This window comes from Schistocerca americana, chromosome X, assembly GCF_021461395.2.
Source record: "Schistocerca americana isolate TAMUIC-IGC-003095 chromosome X, iqSchAmer2.1, whole genome shotgun sequence".
NCBI lineage: Eukaryota > Metazoa > Arthropoda > Insecta > Orthoptera > Acrididae > Schistocerca > Schistocerca americana.
The window spans coordinates 241,236,925-241,264,292 of record NC_060130.1 but is presented as its reverse complement, the minus strand read 5'-3'; the positions used below and the strand labels follow the sequence as shown (position 1 = coordinate 241,264,292).

Sequence of the window (27,368 nt, the reverse complement as noted above, 5' to 3'; positions counted from 1 at the left end):
TGTTACAGGGTGCACAGGCTGGCGGATCTTGTTCCATGAGATCTACAGAGGTGTTGGCATTCTCACTGGGTTGACCTGCAGATTCTACGTAAGGAAAATGGTAGGCAGTGTGCACTAGTGAAATGTAGGTCAGCTAGGTAAGGGTATAATGCAGTGACACCATTGAAGAGGAGCTCTGAGTCAGGGAAGGAGAAAACTGTTTGACTTTGTTTGATTTCTTAGAACTTTTGTGGTTGGCAGAAGAAGACTCAGAACTTTGCTGGCAGGAGTTACATAAAAAATCATCAGGAGAGTATTCCTTTTCTCCTTTCCAGCCTACCAGTCGTGTAGCAGGTAATTTCACTGCAGGAGGCGAAGATTTGATGATTTGTTGCACAGCTGGAGGAGAAGGAAATGGTTATGATACCGCAATGCTTGGCAAATTTACAACTGCAGTGCTGAATTTGAAGCTGCAAGACTGGGTGGCAAGGTCCTTCATGGAGCGAGGTGTAGCAAGAATGGTACTGTAAGTGCCAGATGGTGAAACACAGGGCTTTTGTCTAGCCAACAACTTGCAAGCAACAGGGTAAGGTACTTTTTCCTTCTACCAGATCTCCTGGATGGCCCACTCATCAAGATATATGGGACATTCTCTGAATGAGGCTGATGATCGCTGTTGCAATTGATGCAGCATGGAGGATGGTGTGGGCAATCACCCTTCTGAGCAACCCTACCACAAATAAAGCGTTTGGTCATGTTTCAACAGGACATGTGACTTTGGTCGTAATGTTGAAACTGGTGCCTACACATTGGGTTTGGAATGTACAGTTGGATCATGTTCACTTCATAATCTACTTTGATCTTCGGTGGAAGCAGTACTCAATCAAACACAAGTAAAAGAGTCCATGTAGGCACTAATGTTGCATCAACATTTTTCATTAGCTTATGGCCTGCAGTGATGCCCTGATCAGAGAGGTAAGTTTGGAATTCTCCCTCAGTCAAACCTCCAAGCAGCCTAGTGTAAATAACACCATGCAAAGAATTCAGCATTCAGTGGGCCTCAACATGAACAGGATAGCTGTGAGGAGTGAAGCTGCAAGCAATTGTTGGGCCTGAAATCACAATTAGACTCCAAATGCAAATTTCCATTGCATAAATGGGAGCAAGATTTCACAGGGCCTGCAATTGCATCAACACCTTTTTGAATAATAAACACATTAACAGTAACAAAGGACTGACCTTCTTCAGTATGTGATACCATGAAGGTCCGAGGTACTGCTGGGAGATTCTTTGAAACTTCATCTTCATTCCATTTACATTTAGTACAAGATGTAGACTGAAATGATGATTGACTCATTGCAAGAAAATCTCCCATGATTCCCAGCATCTCCGATGGCGTGCTCCTTCAAACTGGGATCCCTCCAAGGGGGGCTCACCTGCCTTAGGTGATTGTTCAAACCTCAGGTCACACCTTCGAAACTCCGGATAGAGTGACAAATTGGCAATTTGGGAAGGTAAGAGCTCAGCCAGTCACCCCTCCCTGGGCCTGTCATGTTCCAGGGGATACGTGCGAACCCTATGTATTGACCCGAGGTTGGGAATAACACATAACCTGTTACACTTGGGAGGAGGAAGAAACAAAGAGGAATCTCAAATGTTGAAGCAGAGGAAGGGTAGGAGATGGCAAATGAAAAAAGAAAGAAAACAGTTGAGGGACTGTTCTGATGTCAGGGGCTAAAACTTCAGAACACATTCCCAAAACTAACCCAGATATATTCTCCGAGGGATGGCAAAACGAGCAGCAGGAGGATAGACATGCAGAGCAGGGCTGATATCTGGAAGTATACCTGACCCCTCAAGGTGTCGACAGATCACCAGGAAAGTTTGAAAAATTACATTAAAAATAATAGAGCCTATTCACTTTCACACATGTGCTCCATGAAGCTGAGTGGAAGGGTGTACATTGTGATAGTGATGTTGACTGTAAGGTACAAGAATTTGAGTATTCTGTAGAAACATTAAGATGTAGCATTTCCAATCAAACTTAGATCTAAGCCAAATATATGCAAAATGTCTAGCAATAAACTGCAGATGTCAGGAATACAAACCTTTTGTGAAATAAGAGACTGCTATATTCTTACAGTAAAACTACAGACAGCAAGTTATTTAATAACTATTTTAAACTGAACAAGTCTGTTGTGAAGCCTATAAAATGTACAACTGGCAGTTTATACTCAGTTCAAGTAATAAATCAAAGGCGGTATGAGACTGTTGGTAAAAAGGAAAAAATCTCAATCAATAACATGCATTAAGAATGAAGATGCTGTTTCCTCTGAGCAAAAAATTTATGTGAAATATTCAACAATCACTTCATGAACATTCATGACAAACTTTCTTCTTTTATCAATCCATCTGTACCCAGTCATTGTAAAAGCTTTGTGCTGCTCCCAAGATAACTTTTTCCTTGCCCACTCACACCTTCTGAAATTTGCAGTATTATAACACAGAGCCACGCAAATAATCCTGTGGTTTGGATAATATTGCTTATTATCATCAAAAAGCAGTCTGACATCATGTCCATTTATTACCAGCTCTGTGTTGTTAACCAGCCATAGCTGAACAGAATGCATCAAGATTACAGTAGTATTTCTACAATAAAATGAATGTAACACTGCAATTTAAATTATGATACTAAAACTGATACTATAAAATATACGAAAGAGAACAAATACATTATGATATACTGTACAATGATAATACAACTATGAAATCAGTACTAGAACATACTGCATAGTTCAGACAAAATTTTTGTCCTAAATTGCTCCATTGGTTGTTACAGGATACCCTTAGATAGCGCATTCAACAGTTTGAAAGCCACCATGTGGATACCCTTTGTGTTTTTGTTAATCAACATCCAGGGCTTTCTTTACTGACTCTATTACCTGTGTTATGTTGATGAGATTTATTTCTCTTTCTGTAGTGCTCATGATTTATTTTTGTACGAGCAAGGCAGTTGAATAAATATTGTCTACAAACAGTCAGAACTCTTACTCTAGAAACAATTGGTTTACATGGTCATTTTTTTGCATTTCTTTGTACAACAATGTAGATTCTTGCAGCTTGCAGAGTGACTCCACAGCAGCAGCCCATGTCTCATGCAGCTTTGGAACATTAGAGGGTAAACTGTTAGTACCTTTTAATTTCCTCAGGAGATCCAGGACCCAGGAAAGTTTGGAATATACAACTTTTGTGTGCTGTTGTTATGTTAATGTAGTATCAATGAAAAAGCCCATGAGTTTAATGGCTTCTGTGCCACCCAGTGCTCCAGTATCAATAAGGCTGTGTGTCATTCTCTGTGTTTTGTATTCATTAATTTTCATCTTGTTCATAGTAAACTAGGCATTGCCTTTGCTTAATAGGGCTTCTACTTGTTGAAAAGACTGACCGACACTCTCTCTTTTTGAGAGCAAATGTTATTATCTGCAAACTGCAAGGTGTGCCCATTGGTGCTTATGTCATTAACAAAAATCAGGAACAATAAAGGCCCCATTACAGGCTGCTATGGTGCACTCTATTTCAACTTGTGGACAATGAGTCTGCTCCTTGCACTGACACAATCTACTGTCTGTTATTCAGGTAGGATTCAAGAACTTGCTCAACACTCCCCCAACACCATATGATTTTACATTGCTGAGGACCATCTTACATTAGGTACAATTGAATACCTTACTAAGGTCACAAGGTACCAGTGCTATAGACTCTTTCGTCTTCAAAACTCTGACTTACATTTGTAACTAAGTCAAGCACTGCTACTATCACTGACCTGCCCTTCTAAAGGTGATATTGTGCATCACAAAAGAAGTTACTTTCTTCAAAATAACTTACCTGTCTTAAAATTTCAGTGAACAATGCTTTTTTTTCATGTATTAAGCTACTGAAAGGCAAAGGAAGATAGACATACAAATTGCATGCTGACTTTTGTAACAGAACTGTTGGAAACTCACAGGGAGTTACTGTGGTGTGTTTTGTTTCAATGGTCGCTTTAAAGTATAGCACACTGGAAGTTCATTTCAAGTTGTCATCTGTGCTTTTTACATAATGAAGGAATCTTGTTAACAGTTCTCAAAATTCTCATTAATTGTTAGCAAATTATTCCTGTACTAGAGTAATTTAAATGATATTCCATGTTTCTGTACCAGCTGGCCACATAAACTAGTGTGGGTTGGTTAGCTGCTAGTGCAACAACAATTGATTTGAAGAGCTTCTTCAGAAGTTATTGCTTATTGAGTCTGCAAAAGTTTGTCTTTTGAGAAAGGGTATTGATAAATGGAGCTTTATATTCATATTTATTAATTCTATAGTGCACTTTATGAAGGAAAACACAAAACAGGCTATTCCTTAAGCTCACAAACTTTGCTAGCCATACATTACATTTTAGAAACTGTGGTACTATAGAATTAGGGGAAAATGCAGTTGTTGGTTCATATCACATCTTTTGAACAGAGTCAAAAAAAGTGGTAATAATCAAACAAATGGTGAAAGTGTTGGTCAAAGGAGCAAGTAGTAAGACAAGGAATTCCTGAATTTTCAAACTCTTAGCAATTCTGTTTATTATACTTTGCAATGATCTGTCCATAAGTATGCAGAAAGGTATGTTGGTAATGTTTTCTGGTGATACTAATATACTGTTCTCATCAACTCAAAACTCTGATTGTTGATACAAACATAAAAATGCAACCACAAAATTCCTCAGAGTGTGTTGAGAGTTAGTACTAGACAGAAGGAATACATAAAGAGAAGTCATTAAATGGACTGAGCAATTTTTACTAAGCTTTTAGTATTCTCAGTAAAGACATCAACACAGAAACAGTAAAATGTGCCTGCTTTGCACTTGTGCATTTCGTAATCCCACACTGCATTCCATTTTGGGATATACCTCTCAAAAATATATTTATTATACAAGAGTGAAAATAATGAAACAAGTGCCTTTCTCTTCCCTCACTTGACATGTTTTAAAGAAGTTGATGTCTTGCCACTGTCATGTATCTATATGAAACAGTGTGCTTAATTTTTAATGGAATTTACATGCTTCACTTCAAACATTCTGATAAATTGTTGAAAGAGTGGCTAATGAGGTGTTATTTTCTTTGGTTTTTAAATATTTGCAAATGTTCAGTTTTCTGCCTGCAGCCCACTGGTTACCTTTTATAGACTTTTGTACCCGAAAATAAAACTCCTTTCTGAACTCTAAAAAGAGATACATAGATGATATGGAAATTATTACTTCCTCTAGTTATGTGATTATGAGTTGTTGACTTCATCCTAAATGCACTCTTCCTGTTAACCAGAAACACCACTAGGGAGTGTATACATGTAACATTCCCTAGGTCCATAAAGTGGCTTCTAAAAGATGTTCAGTTGCAACGTTTACACAATATATGCATTTGTTAATTTTATTGTGTACATATTAGTATAAGCCTACAGTATGAATTACTGTGCAATGTGGGACCAGGTAGGGACACCATCTACTACATATAAAATACATGCAGGCAATAACAGTGTATTAGTGAACAAACCAGAACAGTAAGCAACAGAGAACATGAGAAGTTAAAGACTCACTGCACTTGTCACACATCTATTAGTTGATTATGTCACTCCCACACAGCACCCCCCCCCCCCCTGCCTAAAAAATGAGAGGGAGTTTGAATTTGACCACACAGCCAGCTTGTAAGTGGCTGGGCATGATGGACATGCAACTGCAGTCAGTGACACAGCCAGTACCATAGAATGATGGTTGGGAGGAGTGCCACTGGTAGCAGATAGAGGGAGATGGGTGTGGGATGTTGGTTCCCCCGGTGCCATTGTGTAGCCACTGGAAATCGGTGGTAGTCATGTCCACACAATGGTATGGGCTCATGACGAAATTACAGACCAGGTTTGGTACAGATATGGTGCATCGTAGTATGTGTGCCCCTGCCCTGTAGTTTTACAGGCCACTGTTAATCCATGGACACAGTTGTGTGCAGAGCATGGATGCAATGCAAAGGTGTTCTATGTTGTTCTAATGTTTTTCGGGCCACTTGGAGTTGGCCTTCTATTTCCAGTAGGGTATCCTTCAACACCAAATTATCCTCATGTAACTTGATTATTTCACACTTCATTATTACGTAATCTTTTCTCATGGTCTGGAGGTGTGATTTCAAGTTGTGGCAGTAGGACTCCCAGTAATGACGATGGCCATTTGAGGTGTTAGCGCTTAAATTATACACCCTGGGCATTGTGTACTTTGATGAATAACCCTTTACTGCAACAATAGTGTGACTGCTGATGGAGTTTATCAGTCATTCATTTGGTAAATTGGTGGTCATGGCAGCCTGTGTGAGGAAATCAGCACCCAAAATAGTTTGAGCAAAGTTGGTTAATGTGTAAGACCACTTTCAGTTCTCAAAGAGATCATTGTCAACCTCAAACGTTTTGTGACCATATGCACATATGACAGACTTGTTAACTGCCATTAAATTGGCCATAGTGTGTTGTTTTGCATCTGGGTAAAATGTATTCAGCAGTGTGTTGATCTCTGATCCTGTTTGATTAATAACACTAACCTTGAATAGTGGTTGGTAACGAACAACGTTTCTGATGTATTGTTGTGTAGCCATTTAGTAGTCGGCAGCTTTGGAGTCATGCTGATACAAGTGGTAGGCTGAACACTCCTATACTGTTTTTTTTACTGTTCTTAAACAGTAGGTGCTATAAGTGGGTGTCCTATTGTTGCACCTGAACCAAATCGAGTCTTGGCGTTGAGGTGCAAGCATGATTTCTTGCACTTAGTTGCCAGGTGACAAAAATGTCTGTGGAAAAGCAAACATTAGTCTGAGTGGTCTCGTGGCTATGAGGCTACTGTGGGCATGTGCAGTGGGTCCGTTTGCTTTCAGATGTCATGATCCATAGTTGCAACATTTTCAGCTGCTTAGTTAGCCTCTTGACAGTGGTATGGAGAGTTGACTGGTCCTCGAGAACACACTGTGAGTTTCAGGTGGAGGTGGCATGGTGGCTAGGCAGCAGCACGTTGGGCTGGTCTGGGATGGTTCGGCTCTCTTCAGAGTGAATGGAAGTTATCATGGTGGCCATTGTGGCATATGTTTTGGGCAAGGTGTGTGCTTTATTGGTAACTAGTATAATGGCTGCCCTTCGTGAGTAATTAAAATTAACCTCACTTTGGTAGCAATTGTTGCTGCCAAATGTGTAACAGCAAAGCATCCAAATTTGTAATCATTCCATGCAGATGTCTCCAGAATTCAGATGGTATCATGTCAATATGTCTCTCATGGCACAGGATTTGCATGAGCCTTTGACCCACTGATTTTGTTGCAGTGTGAAATCACCACTACCATGAGAGTATTGTAGGCTTGGTGCAGGGAGGCTCATAATATAATGTCCAGCATTACTGAAGATCAAGATTACTGATCACTAAAGTAAACTATTCAAAAGTGTAACAAATTTGCTGTTGTTTGAAAATGCACTCCATTTACTGCAACTAAATTTTCAATTGACTGGGCGCAAACTGTGGGGCCTGAACTTGCCAATACAGTGTGGGACGACTGCGAAAGCTGATGAGTGGATATTTCTGTTGGTCTCACATGTGGTACCAGTGAACATGAAATGACTGGAAACATGTTCATTCTGAATATGACGTCTTACGACACTGTTGTAATTATGTGCAAAGCATTGTTATGTGGTTATATCACTGTGTCATGACCAGAGAGGTTGAAACCGTGATGTACCAAAATGGATCAGTGTGTGGCATGGAATCTAGCGTCAAAACACAGGAGGTGGGCACTGTAGAATCTTAATCTCATTTTTAATGACCTGGATGGCGCCATTGACAGAATATAGAACATTATGAAAGGTATTCATGACTGTACTTATCTATATGAATTGCAGCAGATAACCTACCCAAGAGAGTAGAATTTCTTCTTTGGGTTCACAAATTATGGAAGGGCACTATCTCCTGAACATAAAATACATTCACAGACTAATGGTGTAATACAATGAGGTATCAAAACTTATGGGATGGCTCCCGATATCATGTTGGACCTTCTTTTACCCAGAGTAGTGCAGCAACACCACGTGGTGTGGACTCAGTATGTCATTGGAAGTGCCCGGCAGAAATATTGAACCATGCTGTCTATATAATTGCAAGTGTTGCTGGTGCACAAGTTTGAGCATGAACTGACATCTCAATTATGTCCCACAAATGTTTGAAAGGATTCATGTTGGGCGATCTGGGTGCCTAAATTATCCACTTGAATTGCTCAGAAAGTTCTTCAAACCAATGGTGAACAATTTTGGCCTGGTGATGAGGTGCACTGCCGTCTATAAAAATTCCATCATTGTTTGTAACATGAATAGCTGCAAATGGTCTTTAAGTAGCTGAACGTAACCATTTCCATTCAATGATTCATCCAGTTGAACCAGAGAAGCAAGTTAATTCTATGTAAACACAACCCACACAAATACGGTGCCAACACCAGCTCCCACAGTGCCTGAAATTTGGTACTGTTGACACATTCTTGACACTGTGGATCTTGGAGTATTGAAGTCCCTAATGATTTCTGAAATGGAGTCCTGTACATCTAGCTGCAACTACCATTCCATGTTCAAAGTCTGTTAATTCCCCTCATGTGGCCGCAATCAGGTTGGAAATCTTTTCACATGAATCACTCGAATACAAGTGACTGCTCTGCTAATGCATTGTCCTTTTATAAATTGTATACGCTGTCGCTAGTCTATGACTTTTTTTCACCTCAGTGTAAATCACACTTTATTGTGCACAAATACAAAAGACGCAGGTATACACATTAGCAATCAAACCAGAACAGGAAGCAACAAAGAACATAAGAAATTAGAGAGACACTGCACTCGTCATATATCAATTAGTTGATTACGTCACTCCCACAATTACATTTTGTCAGTTCCCGATGTAAAAGTTGTTATCAGAATTATTCATGAAGCCATTAACTGCATGTGAATGCTCTGGTGTAGATGAAAATAAATAAATACCTTACCCCCACATAGTATTTCAATTTTGTGGGAAAGTAATGTAGAATAAGTGCTCGAATCTTCTCTGATATGACACTTGTAGCAAAATTACTACACGGCCTAGAGAATGTTTACAGGACTTGGCAATGACAACACAACAGTAGGACTACTACCTAGAAAGTTCTGTTACTATAGTGAAATGGAATTAGATTAGATTAGATTCAGTTTTCGTTCCAGAGGCCCAAAAATGAGATGCTTCTCTCGGGTGTGAAACAAGTCAGAAAGTATAACATAAAAAAAACATAAAACATCTGAATATAATACTCACTACCCTGATCATTTATCAGCAGACTGTCAAAATAGGTAAATGTATTACAGTAAACTAGAACTCCTAATATTTACAGAATTAATACTCTGTCAGGATGCAACACAGCTCTGCACTTTTAATAAATTTATCATTCACAAAATACCTAATCTTGTCAATTGTGACCTATTGCTGTCAAAATTGAAATCTGAAATTTTTACTTAAGCTGGTCTAACAGTTGCTGTTAAGAGATTCATCTGTAGAGTAGAAGGAGCTGCCTACCAAAACGTCTTTCAAACTCTGTTTAAACTGTGCTTTATCTGAAACCAAGTTTTTAATGGTTGCTGGCGATTTATTGAAAATGTGTATTTCTGAATATTGGACCCCTTTCTGGGCCAAAGTAAGTGATTTTAGGTTTTTTGTAGATTGTTCTTATTCCTAGTACTGATAATATGTATTAAGCAATTGGTTGGAAATAGAGATATATTACTTGCAATAAGTTTCATTAAAAATAAATGCAGTATGCTGAGAATCAATAGTTAGAATTCAAAGTTCCTTGAACAGGTTTCTACATGATTTTCTTGAATTTACACAACAAATGAATCTTGTTACACGCTATTTGATTCTAAAAACTGTTGCTCAGCTTCACAAGTTAATCCAGAATGTGATCCCATATGACATATTAGAATGAAAGTAGGCAAAATAAATAAGTTTTTTGTATCTACTACATCTGACATCATTCTTACTGCAAATCCTTTCCCAACAGCATTTATCATCGAATTTAATTCCCAGAAAATTAACCCTGTCAACCTCTTAGATCTGCATTTGCTATACACATGCTTCATTTGCTATACACATGCTATAAGTAAATATCTAACATGTTCCAGTGGGTCTTTTCAAAGTTTAATGACAGTGAATTAGCTTTAAATCATTTATTAATGTCAGTGAAACTTTGATCACCAGCCATTTCTAAAATCGTACTTGACCTCCTACTTATTGCAATGTTTGTATCATGTGCAACAAAACAAACTTATCATCTGGCAATGTAATTGGCGAGAAGTCATTAATGCACACAAGAAAAAGCAACAGACCATAGATGGAACCTTGAGGAACACCATATGTAATTAATTCCCAATCAGGTGAAGGCTGACTGTTTACTGCACAGATATTTTGCAACACCCTTTGTTTCATGTTACAGTAGTTAAATAAGGCTCAAACCATTTCACAGCACTGCTGGTGACACCATAGTATTCTAATTCACTTAAGAGAATGCTGTGATTCACACAGTCAAACGCGATTGACACATCACTGGAAATGCCAGTAGCCTCTAATTTGTTATACAATTCATTATGTTCATTGTCACTGTACATGTAAATAGCTTGCTCTCTATCAGAACCCTTAAGAAACCCAAACTGTGATTTGGACAATATATTATTTGTAGTCAGATGCTTAAGGAGACACTTGAACACAACCTTTTCAATTGTTTTTGGAAAAGCTGGCAAAAGTGAAATTGGTTGATAGTTTGATGGTATCTCGTTATCCCCCCTCTTGTAAAGAGGCTTTATATTTTAGCCAGCATGGAAATGTTTCACTGATAAGAGATTGATTACACAAATAGCTGCAGACGGAACTCACCTTGCATGAGCACTCTTTGATTAACTTTGTCGATATATTACCATAACCACTAGAATACTTAGATGTTAAGGATTTTATGATGAATGCTACTTCTTTGGTAGATTTGAGTGTCATTCCCATTTTACTGCAGTTATTTGTAAAGAATGGTCTCAGGTACTCCATTGCACTGTTTACTGAACCTGAAAACCCCAAGCTGTCAGTAACAGAAACAAAGTACTTGTTTAAGTGATTTGCAACACAACATGCACTTGTCACCAAAGTCTCATTTATTTTTAGAGCTATTTGTTCCTCTTGCATTTTGGCCCTACCTATTTCAACTGCACAAACAAGGCGCTAAACACAAGATTATTGTTTTATGTGTATAACTTGTTCTACTTCTGTATCTGTTCAACAAATTGATTTGCCCTGCAAAAAGTTGTATGTTGCTTATTTACCTGGCAGCTGCAGTTGAATGTTTTGCAGTGCCACATTACAATAAACTGGAACTGCTAATATTTACAGAATTAATACTCTGTCAGAATGAAACCAAGTTATAAACGTTTGATAAATTTATCATCATACACAACATACCTAATCTTGACTGTTGTGACCAAGTACTGTCAAAACTGAAATTTTTCTTAAGCCGGTTTAACAATCCCTGTGAAGATATTCATGCACAGAGTAGATGAGTTGTCCACCAAAAGTCATTCAAACTCTTTTTAAACTGTTCTTTATCTGAAACCAAGTTTTTAATTATTGCTGGTGATTTACTGATAATGTGTGTTCCTGAATCTTGGGCTCCTTTTGGGACCAGGGTAAGATATTTTAGGTTTTTATGTAGGTGTAATATATACTATTTTTATGTAAATATGCTATATATTGAGCTATTGGTTACAAATAGAGACATATTACTTGCAACAAATCTAAGGCATACCTGATCCTTGTGCCTGTTCACTTCTACAATAACTTTGTCTTGACTTGGAAACTGAACACGCTAGCCTTTAGTCCTGACAAGTAAGTTCTTTGGTGCTGTTGCAGTGATAGATAATAGCAGGAATTGTCATAAGTGGAGAGGGGGAGAAAGTCATCCATTCATAAACTGTTATATTTAGCTGTTATAAGAATAGTATTAAACACAAAACGTTTTATTCAATAGAAACTGATATGCTCAAAAGTGTTTGTGTTTTGGTTGAATAGATTCTGGAAGCTCCAGCATTCCTGCTTGTTATGTTCAGTCCCTCTGATGGCCACATTCAGCAATAAGACTATATTTACAAAGGCGTGAGATACTGGTAGCTGCTTTATTTGCATCACACAATTAAGTTGAAAATATATGGGTTAATCGCTATTATTATTATTATTATTATTATCATCATCATCATCGTCATCATCATCACCATTATCATCGTCATCATTGCAACTAAGATATTAAACTTTACTGGATCTCTCCTACTATTTTATGTCGATTCTTTTATGGCTTCAGTACTTCGACAACCCTCCACCTTTCTCCAGGCTTGGAACTGACACCATCAACTGCAGAGCTATTTAATTCACTCCTACAGTAACTGCAGGCAGAGTTAAAGTGGTTTTCAACACCAACCCTTCAATTTCTACATTCACACTACAAACAAATTTGCATCAAGTGTTTGTGCTTTTAACTCTTATACACTTTAATTTTCTCAATCAATTTCAGTGCCGAAGATTTGCAATTTATAGGCTGCAAAACTGCTGGGCACGACTATCGATAGTTAACAAGTGTCAAACCATTGCAATGAAATTTATTATTCTTTTATTTCCAAGGGCCTAGCATACCTTGAATTAGTCAATTTACTTTGTTTTGCAGTATGTGTTAATATGTAATAAACTGATATAAGCACAGTGTTTGGTGGTGAATTGCTTACCTTACTCAGTTGTCAGTGTGTTTCTCAATAGCTATAAGAGATGGCACTATGGATAGGCTTTCTCTCTCCCCCGAGTCCTTTTGCTTTCCCCTCCCCTGCCTTCCCCACGCCTTCTCGTGCCCACCGTGCCCCCCCCCCCCCCCCTTTCCTGTGTCCTCTCCTTCCATTGGCTCCCCCTTTTGCTTTTCCTCTCCTTCCCCCTCCCCCCCCCTCTTCTGGCCAGGTCCACCCCCCCCCCCCTCCAGTCTGTCTTTGAGTCTACTTTATAGTGCAGTATTTAAGTGATGTGTCAGTGTTGCATGTCCCATTTTTTTTTACGTGTTGTGAACAGACACCATCCTGTCACTAGGTATGTTGTTTTTTTTTAACTCTTGCGAACAGAAACCAGACTGTCACCACGTTTTTTTTTTAATTGTCCATGTCTAATTTTATGTGTTTAAATTAGTATCACCAGCTCCTTGTTTTTATATTTTAACTTCTGCCATTTGTCGCCCTATTACAGTTTCACCCAGTCACTGTTTTATCACCTGTTTTTATTGTTTATTCTCTACTCATTATGTTTTTAAACTCTTCTGTAGACTGTAGAACGGCATATTATACTGTTGCCAGCCTGCCCCCCCCCCCCCCCCTGGCCTTCACCAAATTCAACAAAGAAGAAAAGGAAGAAAAGAAAATAGCCTTTTACTCAGTGAGAGTTACTATCATTTAACTAAGCACACACAGCATCATATAGTGTACATAAATGGTTACTGTATTTTTTCTATGTAGCTGAACAATTTGACACTTTGTGCCGATTCATCATGGTGACTGAGACACCATGCATCACAGCTGTGCTTCGTGTACTACATGCGCAAACAAAGTTGACACTCAGTGCGGTGGCTGATGGCAGCGACTGTAAATGGGAAATGCCTTTACGGTCACTCCCATCAGGCACCGCTCCGATTGTCATCTTTATTTGCATGTGTAGTACACGAAGCACAGCTGTGATGCGTGACATCTCAGTTGCCGTGGTGAATCGGCACAAAGTGTCAAATTGTTCTGCTACATAGAAAAAATACAGTAACCATTTATGTACATTATATGACACTTTGTGTGCTTAGTTCATAGTCCACTGGTAGCTATTGCCTAGTACCTTCTAACCCTTCCCTGCAACATAAATTTTGCTATTATTCTGCTGTGTTTACATACGTAATTTCTGAACTGCCACTAAAGCTGCTGACAAATTATGCTTCTCAGAAACCTTACCTCTGTGCAAAATATTTTTTGCTTTTTTTTTTCGAATTTTATTTTCTAAATGACAAAACTGTATAGCAGTACAAAATGACCAAAGCATTGACATGAAAAATTTCTTATTGTAGTTACTTAATCATATATGTAGCGGCACCACAGTTTAAGATAGGGAAGTTAGATTTGGTGCAATATTTCAGAGTGCACGAGTTACAACCAGGTGCGGGCTGGATTGCAGTAAGTTACGCTGACCAGCAGTTGCGAAGTGGAATGGAAGTCACAGTGGCCATCAAACCGCTGAAAAGAGTAAACACAGTGGTTCGCATGTCGCAAGTTACAGGAAGAAGGGGCCCACTGGTGCAATCGTGGTGTGGGACGTACATAACTGGGAGTGATTGCGCAGCCGAGTATAAATAAGTGTTGTTTTCTAAAGAGATTCATTCAAGTGTGGCAGCTCTCCTGGACGGCGGTGCATGTCACACTACCGGCAACATATGGCAGCAGATGGGGCGACAGTGTACCAGTCCATGGCGGGTCGTTGGTTCGACCCTCTGAGGCCGACACGGGGTCCGCAGACAGTGAGAGCAGGCCACTCTTCGGGTCACTACCGTGGGCAGTTGTCTCGTCTCCCAACACACGCCGGAGACTTACATGGCGAGGGCCGCAGGTTCGGATGCCAGAACGGGGGTGGTTGTTGCCGTCGCGTTCCCAGCTACGCCAGTCGAGGTAGAAGCAGCAGCGGGGCTGACCTACATCTCCCGGCAGAGCAGCGCGGAATCAACAGGGATGGTGGCTGCTGAGTCGGCTGCTGGCGCAGCTATTCTATGTAACTGGAATTCTACAGCTGGTGAACAAGGCCAGCACGACACAGCATTGCATTTCACAGGCCGCTGGGGGTACTTCCTCAGCAATGCGGGGCCTGTGATGGAGACTGAGGTGAATGAAACAATGTAGTGGAAATCATTTGGAAAGTTCTCGCTGAGTTTTAATATGGCACCTCCTGGCACCCACCCACTACATTTGGTGTCAGAATAGCGGACGTCGTCTGTCCAGTACGACGTTCGAGCCCACCGCCTGCAGGACAGTCACAAGATGTGGCGAGTGCTGTGAAAATGGTTCTTTTCAGTGTTGGGCGTTTTCTTTCTTGTTTGTGTTTTGAGTATGGCTTGCCAGAAGTCACATTTTAGATGTTTTGCGTATGCATATTATTAGTTTTGTAAGAATAAGTGTTAGTGTATTTGGGACAATAAGATGTTTTTCGTGGCATTTGATTACTTTGTATTGGTTTATGATGTTGCTGAGTATGATGATATGGAGTTGTAGGAAGTCAGATTGTTCTGGTACTTAATTTTTTTTGTCGGAACTAACTAAGAACGAAGGCAACACTATGGCAGAGTCAAGGATGCAAGGTGTGTCGGAACCAGAAGCGATGCGGATTTTGTTGGAAAAAGTAGCACAATTGACAGCGGACAATACTCAGTTGAGAAATAAATTAACATATAGAAGTGAACGGGAAACCGCATGTGATAAGTCGTTGTTGCCTAAGGTGCAGGAGATTCATCCAGCCGCCGTGAGTTTGATTATTCCGTTTTCTGGCAAGGCAACATATGTAAGGTGTTCTGAGGCCTTAACGAAAGCAGGACAGTTTAAGCAGTTAAAGGAAAGACTTTTACAAAGATACAAGCAACAGAATAGCGCTCGGTACTTTAGGGAGAGGTTAAGTGCAATCACAAAGAGACAGGGGGAGACGGTGGAGAAATTTGCGGACAGGATATGGGAAATTAATGAGTACACTTACGAGTTGGGTCAGAGCGATGAAGCGAACAGCGTTCTGTTACAGGAGGACTAGCAAAGGGCACTTGATGTATTTTTGAGAGGGTTACCGGCGCATAAAAATGGTTCAAATGGCTCTGAGCACTATGAGACTTAACTTCTAAGGTCATCAGTCCCCTAGAACTTAGAACTACTTAAACCTAACTAACCTAAGGACATCACACACATCCATGCCCGAGGCAGGATTCGAACCTGCGACCGTAGCGGTCGCGCGGTTCCAGACTGTAGCGCTTTAACCGCTTGGCCACCACGGCCGGCAACCGGCGCATATGTCACGGCGCATAAAAATGGTTCAAATGGCTCTGAGCACTATGGGACTTAACTTCTAAGGTCATCAGTCCCCTAGAACTTAGAACTACTTAAACCTAACTAACCTAAGGACATCACACACATCCATGCCCGTTCCCAGCTACGCCAGCCGAGGTAGAAGCAGCAGCGGGGCCGACCTACATCTCCCGGCAGATCAGCGCGGAATCAACAGGGATGGTGGCTGCTGAGTCGGCTGCTGGCGCAGCTATTCTATGTAACTGGAACTCCGAGGGGGATCACCTTCCTTAGGTGATTGTTCGCACCCCAGGTCACACCTCCCAAACTCCTGATAGAGTGATGAATTGGCAATTTGGGAAGGTAACAGCTCAGGCAGGCACTCCTCCCTGGGTTAGGTGAGGTTAGGTTAGTGTTTAACGTCCCGTCGACAACGAGGTCATTAGAGACGGAGCGCAAGCTCAGGTTAGGGAAGGATTGGGAAGGAAATCGGCCGTGCCCTTTCAAAGGAACCATCCCGGCATTTGCCTGAAACGATTTAGGGAAATCACGGAAAACCTAAATCAGGATGGCTGGAGACGGAATTGAACCGTCGTCCTCCCGAATGCGAGTCCAGTGTGCTACCACTGCGCCACCACTCCTCCCTGGGCCTGGCCTGTACGAGGAAGTATGTGCAAACCCCACCTGTCAACATGGGGCTGGGAATTATGCTCTACCCAGTCACCTGTTACATTTCAGACATGTAGGTCAGCCTTCAGGAGCACACAGGGAGGAAGAAGAAACAAAGAGGAATCTCAAATGTTGAAGCAGAAGAAGGGTAGGGCATGGCGAATGAAGAAAGAAAGAAGAACAGTTGAGGGATTGTTCTGATGTCAAGATACTAAAACTTCAGAACACATTCCCAAAACTATCACAGACATATTCTTCAAGGAAGAGCAAAAAGAACAGCAGGAGGACAGGAATGCAGCACAGAAAGGGAGAAGTTGCTGCAAAAGTGTGTCACTGTCTTCATCTTCACCAAGTCACACTGTTGAAATATCATGCTAGAACAATGCTAATATCTGGCAGTTTAACTGACCCCTCAAGGTGTCAACAGATTGCCAGGAAAGTATGAAGCATTACATCAAAAATAATATAGAGTATTCACTTTCACACATGTGCTCCATGAAGCTGGATGGAAGGGTGTACATTGTGATTGTGATGTTGACTGTAAGGTACAAGAATTTGAGTATTCTGTAGAATCATGAAGATGTAGCATTTCCAATCAAACTTAGATCTAAGCCAAATATATGCAAAATGCCTAGTAATTAATTGCTGACATCAGGAATACAAACCTTTTGTAGAAATAAGAGACTGCAATATGCTTACAGTAAAACTACAGACAGCAAGTTATTCAATAACTATTTCAAACTCAACACATCTGCTGTGAAGCCAAGAAAATGTGCAACTGGCAGTTTATACTCAATTCAAGTAGAACGCAAAAGCCACATTAAAAGCCATCAGTGAGACTGTTGGTAAAAATGAAAAAAACTCAATCAATAACATGCATTGAGAATGAAGATGGTGTTTCCTCTGAGCAAAAAATGCATGTGAAATATTCAACAATCATGACAAACTTTCTTCTTTTATCAATCCATCTGTACCCAGTCATTGTAAAAACTTTGTGCTGTTCCCAAGGTAACTTTTTTCTTTGCCCACTCACATCTACTGAAATTTGCAGTATTATAACACAGAGCCAAACAAATAATCCTGTGGTTTGCATAATATTGCTTATTATCATCAAAAAGCAGTCTGACATCATGTCCATTTATTACCAGCTCTGTGTTGTTAACCAGCCATAGCTGGGCAGACTGCATCAAGATTACAATAGTATTACCACAATAAAATGAATGCAACACTTCAATTTAAACTATGATACTACAATTGATGCTATACAATATACTAAAGAGAACAACTAGATTATGATATAGTGTACAATGATAATAGAACTATGAAATCAGTACTAGAACATAGTGTAGTTAAACATCAGAGCTGCTGTTCTTGCCATAGCACTGAGTTCCGGCCCAGGTAGACACCGTCATATCACCAGAGAAGAATTATTCAGTACTGTACAAAGGTTGCCCTTTAAATATACACAAAATTTTAGTACTATATTGCTCCATTGGTAATGAAAGGATAGCCTTAGGTAGTGCACTCAACAGTTCGAAAGGTTAGGTTAGTGTCGTTTAACGTCCCGTCGACATCGAGGTCATTAGAGACAGAGCGCAAGCTCGGGTTAGGGAAGGATGGGGAAGGAAATCGGCCGTGCCCTTTCAAGGGAACCATCCCGGCATTTGCCTGAAACGATTTAGGGAAATCACGGAAAACCTAAATCAGGATGGCTGGAGACGGGATTGAACCGTCGTCCTCCTGAATGCGAGTCCAGTGTGCTAACCACTGCGCCACCTCGCTCAGTTAACAGTTCTAAAGCCACCATGTGGAAGCTCTTTTTGTCTTTGTTAACAGCCAGGGCTTTCTATTCTGTCTCTATTGCCAGTGCTGTGTTGATGAAATTTATCTCTCTTTCTGTAGTATTCATGATTTATCTTTGTATGAGCAAGGCAGTTGAATAAATATTGGCTAAGAACAGCCATAAATCCTAATCTAGAAACAATTGGTTTACAATTATCATTCTTTTGCATTTCTTTTACAGACTGCAGAAAGACTCCACAGCAGCAGCTCATGTCTCATTACAGGGTACACTGTTAGTAGCTACCAGCACTGGTCTGATATTACACCTTTTAATTTCCTCATGAGATACAGGACCCAGGAAAGTTTGGAATATACAATTTTTGTGTGCTGTTGCCATGTTAACATAGTATGAATGAAAAAGCCCATGAGTTTAGTGGCTGCTGTGTCACCCAGTGATCCAGTATCACTGTGGCTGCATGTCATTCTCTGTGTTTTGTATTCATTAATTTTTATCTTGTTCATAGGAAGCCAGCCAGACCCTTGCCAAGCTTAATAGGGCTTCTGCTTGTTGAAAAGCCTGAGCAACACACTTGCTTTTTGAGAACAAATGTGGTTATCTGCAAACTGCAAGGTGTGCCCATTGGTACTTACGTCATTAACAAAAATCAGTAACAACAAAGGCACCATTACAGTTTGCTATGGTGCACTCTGTTTCAACTTCTTTTCAGTTGAGTCTGCTCCTTGTACTAATACAATTTTCTGTTTATTATTGAGGTAGGATTCAAGAATTTGCTCAACAGCTCCCCCATCACCATATGATTTTATATTGCTGAGGAGGGCCCTACATGAGGTACAACTGAATACCTTACTATGATCAAAAAGTATCAGTGCTGTACACTCTTTTCTCTTCAAAACCCTGACTTATATTTGTAACTAACTCAAGTACTGCTACTGTCATTGACCTGCCCTTCTAAAGGCCATATTGTGCATCACAAAAGAAGTTACATTCTTCAAAATGACTTAACTGTCTTAGAAAACTACTAAATATTTCAGTGAACAATGCATTTATTGTATATTAAGACACTTAAAAGCCAAAGGAAGATGCACATACAAACTTCACACTGACTTTTGTAACAGAACTGTTGGAAACTCACAGTGAGAGACTGTGGTGTATGTGTTTTGTTTCAATGGTCACTTTAAAATATAGCACACTGGAAGTTCATTTTAAGTTATCTTCAGTGTTTTGTGCATAATAAAGAACGCTTGCTAACAATTCTCAAAATTTTCATTAATTATTAACAAATCATACCTGTGCTAGAGTAATTTAAAAGAAATTCCATGAAATTCCACTTTTCTGTACCAGCTGGTTATATAAACTAGTGTGGGTTGGTTAGCTACGAGTGCAACAACTACTGGCCTAAGAGCTTCCTTGGAACTTATTGCTTATTGAGTCTCCGAAAGTTAATCTTTTGAGAAAGGATATTGATAAATGGAGCTTTATATTCATTTTAATTAATTCTATAGTGCACTTTATGAAAGAAAACACACAACAGGTTATTCCTTTAGCTCACAAACTTTGGCAACCATACATTATGTTTGAGAAACTGTGGTAGGATGTAACTGGGGGAAATTGTAGTTATAGGTTCAGATCAAATCTTTGGAACAGTGGTCCAAGTGTTGTAACCATCAAAAATTGTGAAAGCATTGGTTAAAAGAGCAAGTAGTAACACAAGGGGTGCTTCAATTGTCACACTTTGAGCAATTCTGTTAATTATATTTTGCAATGATCTGTCCGTAAACATTCAGAAAGGTCTGGTGGTAATGTCTTCTGGTGATACTAATATACTGTTCTTATCAACTCAAAACTCTGATTTTTAACAGAATTTACATTCGTCACTTCAAATATTCTGATAAATTGTTGAAAGAGTGGCTAATGAAGTATTATTTTATTTTGTTTTTAAATATTTGCAGATGTTCAGTTTTCGGTGTGCAGCCCACTGGTTACCTTTTATAGACTTTTGTACTTGAAAATAAAACTCCATTCTGAACCCTAGAAAGGAATACATAGCTGATATAGGAATTATTACTTCATCTAGTTATGTGATTGTGAATTGCTGAGAACCAGGAACACCACAAGGGAGTATATACATGTAACAATCCCTAGGTCCATAAAGAGGCTTCTAAAAGATGTTCAGTTGCAAAGTTTAACCAATATACATATTTTTTTAATTTTATTGTGTACATTTCAGTATAGGCTTATAGTATGAATTGCTGTACAATGTGGGACCATGTAGGGAGACCATCTACTACATATAAAATACATACAGGGAATAACAGTGTATTAGTGAACAAACCAGAACAGGAAGTAACAAAGAATATGAGAAATTAAAGCACACTGCACTTTTCACACATCTATTAGTTGATTATATCACTCCCCCCCCCCCAATCCACTCACCTAAAAGATGAGATGGATTTCGAATTTGACCTCAAAGCCAGCTTGTGTGTGGGTGGCTGTGCATGATGGACATGTAACTGCAGTCAGTGACACAGCCAGTACCGTAGAATGATGGTTGGGAGGAGTGCCATTGGTAGCAGACAGAGGGGGAGGTGTGTGAGGTGATGGTTCCCCTGGTGCCATTGCGTAGCCACTGAAAATCGGTAGTAGTCATTTCCATGCATTCCAATGGGCTCATGATGAAGTTGCAGACCAGGTTTGGTACAGATATGGTGCACCGCAGTACGTGTGTCCCTGCCCTGTAGTTTTACGGGCCACTGTTAATCCATGGACACAGTCATGTGCAGAGCACGGATGCAATGCGGTGTCCTATGTTGTTCTAATGTTTTACGGGCCACTTGGAGTTTGTCTTCTGTTTCCAATAGGATATTCTTCAACATCACATTATCCCCATGTGACTTGATTATTTCACACCTCATTGTTATGTAATCTTTTCTCATGGTCTGGAGGTGTGATTTCAAGTTGTGGCAGTAGGACTCCCAGTAATGACGATGGTCATTTGAGGTATTAGCACTTAAATTATACACTCTGCGCATTGTGTACTTTGATGAATGACCCTTTCCTGCAAGAATAGTAAGTCTGCTGACAGAGTGTATCAGTCTTTCATTTAGTAAATTAGTGGTCAGTGCAGGCTGTGTGATGAAATCGGCACCCAAAATAGGCTGAGCAATGTTGATTAATGCAAAAGTCCACTTGGAGTTCTTGAAGAGACCATTGTCAACCTCAAATATTTGGTGACCATATGTGCATATGACGGACTTGTTAACTGCCACTAAATTGCCCATAGTGTGTTGTTTTGCATCTGGGTAGCATGTAGTCAGCAGTGTGCTGATCTCTGATCCTGTTCGATTAATAATGTTTGGTAACGAACAACCTTTGTGATGTACTGTTATGTAGCCATTCAGTAGTTGGCAGCTTTGGAGTCATGCCAATACAAGCGGTAGGCTGAGCAGTCCTATACTTTATTTTTGATGTAGTCGGCTAACTGTTCTTAAACAGCAGGTGCTGTAAGTGGGTGTCCTGCTGTTGCACCTGAACCAAATCGTGTCTCGGCATTTGAGTGCAAACATGATTTCTTGCAATTAGCTGTCAGGTGACCAAAAGGTCTGAGGAACAGCAAACATTAGTCTGAGTGGTCCCATGGTTATGAGACCACTGTGGGCATGTGCAGGGGGTACGTTTGCTCTCAGCTGTCACAATCCATTGCTGTAACATTTCCAACAGCTTAGTTAGCCTCTTGACAGTAGCACGGAGAGTCCACAGGTTCTCAAACACTCTCTGTGACTTTCAGGTGGAGGTGGCATGGTGGCGAGGCAGCAGCACGTTGGGCTGGTCTGGAATGGTTCAGCTTTCTTCAGAGTGAATGGAAGTTATCGTGGCAGCCACTGTGGCATATGTGTCAAGCAAGGTGTGTGCTTCATTGGTAACTAGTATAGTGGCTGCTCATCCTGAGCAATTAAAGTTAACCTCACTTTGCTAGCAATTGTTGTTGCCAAATGTGTAACAGCAAAGCATCCAAACTGATAATCATTCCATGTAGATGTCTCCAGAATTCAGATGGTATCATGTCCTCATGCCTCTCATTGTATAGCATTTTCATGAGCCTTTGACCCATCGATTTTGTGCAATGTGAAATTAGCACCACCATGAGAGCATTGTAGGCTTGGTACAGGGACGATCGTAATATAATGTCCAACACCACTGAAGTAACATGTTGATCAAGATCACTGAATACTAAAGTGAACTGTTCAAAAGTGTCACTAATTTTCTGTTTGAGAATGCTCTCCATTTACTGCAACTGAATTGACAATTGACCGGGCGCAAACAGTGGGGCCTGAACTTGCAAATACAGTGTGGGAGGACTGTGGAAGCCAATGAGTGGATATTTCTGTTTATCTCACAAGTGGTATCAGTGAATGTGAAATAACTGGAAACATGTTCACTCTGAATTTGATGTCTTACGACATTGTTGTAATTATGTGCAAAGCATTGTTATGTGGTTATATCACTGTGTCATGACCAGTGTGGTTGAAACCATGATGTTCCAAAATGGATCAGCATGTGGCACAGAATCTAGCAGCTGAAACACAGGAGACAGGCACTGTAGAATCTCAGTCTCATTTTTAATTACCTGGATGGCGCCACTGACAGAATATAGAACATTATGAATGGTATTCATGACTGTACTTGTCTATATGAATTGCAGCAGATAACCTACCCAAGAGAGTAGAGTTTCTTCTTTGGGTTCACAAATTATGGAAGGGCACTATCTCCTAAACATAAAATACGTTCACGGACTAACAGTGTAATTCACTGAGGTGTCAAAAGTTATGGGATGCCTCCTGTTATCATGTTGGACCTGCTTTTACCCGGAGTAGTGCAGCAACACGTCATGGCATGAACTCAATAAGTCATTGGAAATCCCTTGCAGAAACATTGAACCATGCTGTCTCTATAATTGCGAGTGTTGCTGGTGCACAAGTTTGCGCATGAACTGACATCTCAATTATGTCCCATAAATAGTTGAAAGGATTCATGTCAGGCAATCTGGCGCCCAAATCATCCACCTGGATATTCTTTAAACCGACCGCGAACAGTTGTGGCCCGGTGACGAGGTGCACTGTCATCTATAAAAATTCCATCATTGTTTGAAACATGAATAGCTGCAAATGGTCTTCAAGTAGCTGAACATAACCATTTCCATTCAATGATTGGTCCAGTTGGACCAGAGGGGCAAATCCATTGTATAAAAACACAGCCCACACAAATATGGAGCCACCACCAGCTCCCACAGTGCCTGAAATTTGGTACTGTTGACACATTCTTGACACTGTGGATCTCGGAATATTAAAGTCCCTAATGATTTCTGAAATGGAATGTCTCACAAAACTAGCTCCAGCTACCATTCTATGTTCAAAGGCTGTTAATTCCCCTCATGTGGCTACAGTCAGATTGGAAACCTTTTCACATGAATCACCCGTATACAAATGACCACTCTGCTAATGCATTGTCCTTTTATACATTGTATACGTGATACTACCGCCATCACTAGTCTATGACTTTTTTCACCTCAGTGTAAACCACACTTTATTGTGCCCAAATACAAAAGACACAGGTATACACATTACCAAACAAACCAGAACAGAAGCAACATGAACATGAGAAATTAGAGAGACACTGCACTTGTCACATATCAATTAGTTGATTACATCACTTCCACAATCACATTTTGTCAATTCCCAATGTAAAAGTTGTTATCAAAATTATTCATGGAGCTATTGACTACATGTGAATGCTTTGGTGTAGATGAAAATAACTGAATACCTTGTCCCCACTCAGTATTTCAATTCTGCGGGCAAGTAATGTAGAATAAGTGTTTGAGTCTATTCTGATATGACACTTGTGGCAAAATTGCTATATGGGCAAGAGATGTTTATAGGACCTGACAATGTCAACACAGCAGTAGGACTACTACCTAGAAAGTATTGTGAATAATTGTGAATATAGTAAAATGGAATTAGATTAGATTCAGTTTTCGTTCCAGGGGCCCAAAAATGAAATGATTCTCTTGGGTGTGAAACAAGTCAGAACGTGTTTTTTAAAAAAAAAAAAAAATCTGAATATGGAACACAGCTATGCACTTTCAATAAATTTATCATTCACAAAATACCTAATCTTTTCAGTGTTGTGACCAATTGCTGTCAAAATTGAAGATCTAACAGTCACTGTTAAGATAGTCATCTCTAGAGCAGAAGAAGTTGCTACCAAAAAGTCTTTCAAACTCTGTTTAAACTGTGCTTCATCTGAAACCAAGTTTTTAATGGATGCTGGTGATTTATTGAAAATGTGTGTTCCTGAATATTGGACCCCTTTCTGGACAAAGATAGGTGATTTTAGGTTTTATGTAGTTTGTTCTGATTCCTATGTATTGAGCAATTGGTTGGAAATAGAGATATATTACTTGCAACAAATTTCATTAAGAATAAATATACTTGGAAGAAATGGTTAGAATTCAAAGTTCCTTGAACAGGTTTCCACATGATTTTCCTGTATTTACACAAGAAATGAGTCTTTGTTACATGGTTTTGGATGCTAAAAACTTTTGCTCGACTTTGCAAGTTACTCCAGAATACGATCACATATGATATAATAGAATGAAAGTAAGCAAATTACGCAAGTTTTTTTTTATATCCACTACATCTGACATCATTCTCATTGCAAATCCCTTCCCAGCAGCATTTATTATTGAGTCGTAATCACAGAAATTTACCATTGTCAACCTCTTTGATCTGCATGTCTTCATGTGCTGTACACTTGCTAGAAGGAAATCTCTAACAGGTTCCGGTGGGTCTTTTCAAAGTTTAATGACAGTGAATTAGCTTTAAATCATTTATTAATGTCAGTGAAAATTTTATTAGCAGCCATTTCTAAATCTGTACTTGACTTCCTACTTGTTGCAATGTTTGTATCATCTGCAACAAAACAAACGTAGCATCTGGCAATGTAATTGGTGAGAAGTCATTAATGCACACAAGAAAAAGCAACAGACCCAAGATGAGGTATGCCACATGTAATTAATTCCCAATCAGATGAAGGCTGACTGTTTACTGCACAGGTATTTCTCAACGACACCCTTTGTTTCCTGTTACGGTAGTTAAATAACACTCAAACCATTTTGCAGCACTGCTGGTGACACCTAAGAGAATGCTGTGATTCACACAGTCAAATGCTTTTGGCACGTCACAGGAAATGCCAGTAGCCTCTAATTTGTTATCTAATTCATTATGTACATTATCACTGTACATGTAAATAGCTTTCTCTCTATCAGAACCCTTAAGAAACCCAAACTGTGATTTGGACAATATATTATTTGGAGTCAGATGCTTAAGGAGACTCTTGAACACAACCTTTTCAAATGTTTTTGGAAAAGCTGGCAAAAGTGATATTGGTTGATAGTTTGATGGTATCTCGTCATCCCCCTTCTTGTAAAGAGGCTTTATATTTTAGGCACTATGGAAATGTTCTACTGGTAAGATACTGATTACACAAATAGTTTCAGACAGAACTGACCTTGCATGAGCACTCTTTGGTTAACTTTGTTGATATATTACCATAACCACTGGAATACTTAGATGTTACGGATTTTATGATGGATGCTACTTCTAAGGGACTGCATTTATTTGTAAAGACTGGTCTCAGATACTCCATTGCACTGTTTACTGAACCTGAAAACCCCAGGCTGTCAGTAACAGAAACAAAGTACTTGTTTAAGAGGTTTGCATCACTACATGCACTTGTCACCAAAGTCTCATTTATTTTTAGAGCTATCTGCTCCTCTTCCAATTTGGCCCTACCTGTCTGTGACTGCACAAACAAGGCAAAAAACACAAGATTATTGTTTCACATGTACAACTTGCTCTACTCCTGTATTTGTTCAACAAGCTGATTTGCCCTGCAAAAAGTTTAATGTTTGCTTATTTACCTGGCAGCTGCAGTTAAATGTTTTGCAGTACCACAGTGAATTCGCAAGAAAGATATTTCCTTTGATGGAACAACCATCTATGCAACTAAACACATCTTTAACTGTAGGCCTACTTCCCCGCCTTAATGCGCGTCTACACTTCATATACCTGCATGTAATCAACCTTAATGCATCGACACCTATGCATGAACAAGTCGTTACTAATAAGAACATGGCAGAAAATCTTGGTGTATGGCATATTTCCACAAGCAAGAGGCAAACACAATTGTCATTATCATGAACAAGTTAATCAAAATATATTTTAAATTACTTATCATTTGTTTCTGGTCACATGACGACTTGAATTTAGGCACTCAGTTTGAACACCTATGCTTTAATAAACAGCACTTTTAAACAGTGAGTATGCTAAACATTGTCTACAATCTTCAGCAATGGGATTTACTCCCCCAGATGATGATGATGATAGAGAAAGGGGGCAGTAAGGCATCAGAGTGGGAAACAAATCTCCAAAATCCCTATGATTATTTCAATTTTCTACTAATCAAGTAAACAGCAATGTTACTTTCGGTGTAATCAGTGCATTTCTGCAAATGGAAGGCAAGGTTGGTCATAAAATTAGCAAATCAACAGTAAGCTCAATTATAAATTAGAAAACCAACTTTTCTTCAGATGAGGGCACTCTAAGGGATCACTGTAATTTTCGCCAAATTTACTACTGGTCATACTTTGAATTCTTTCTCTGTCATGCCTGAAAAT

At 39.6% G+C, this 27,368-nt stretch overlaps 1 protein-coding gene across 1 annotated transcript in view; it reads left to right on the top strand.

Moving 5' to 3' along the window:
* Positions 1-27,094, top strand: part of LOC124555940 — a 54,915-nt gene extending 27,821 nt beyond the window's left edge. Inside the window, exon 3 of the mRNA XM_047129990.1 lies at positions 27,042-27,094. Within this exon, the coding sequence (XP_046985946.1) occupies positions 27,042-27,094 (53 nt within the window). The remainder of the gene's footprint in view (positions 1-27,041) is intronic.
* The last annotated feature ends 274 nt before the right edge of the window (positions 27,095-27,368 follow it).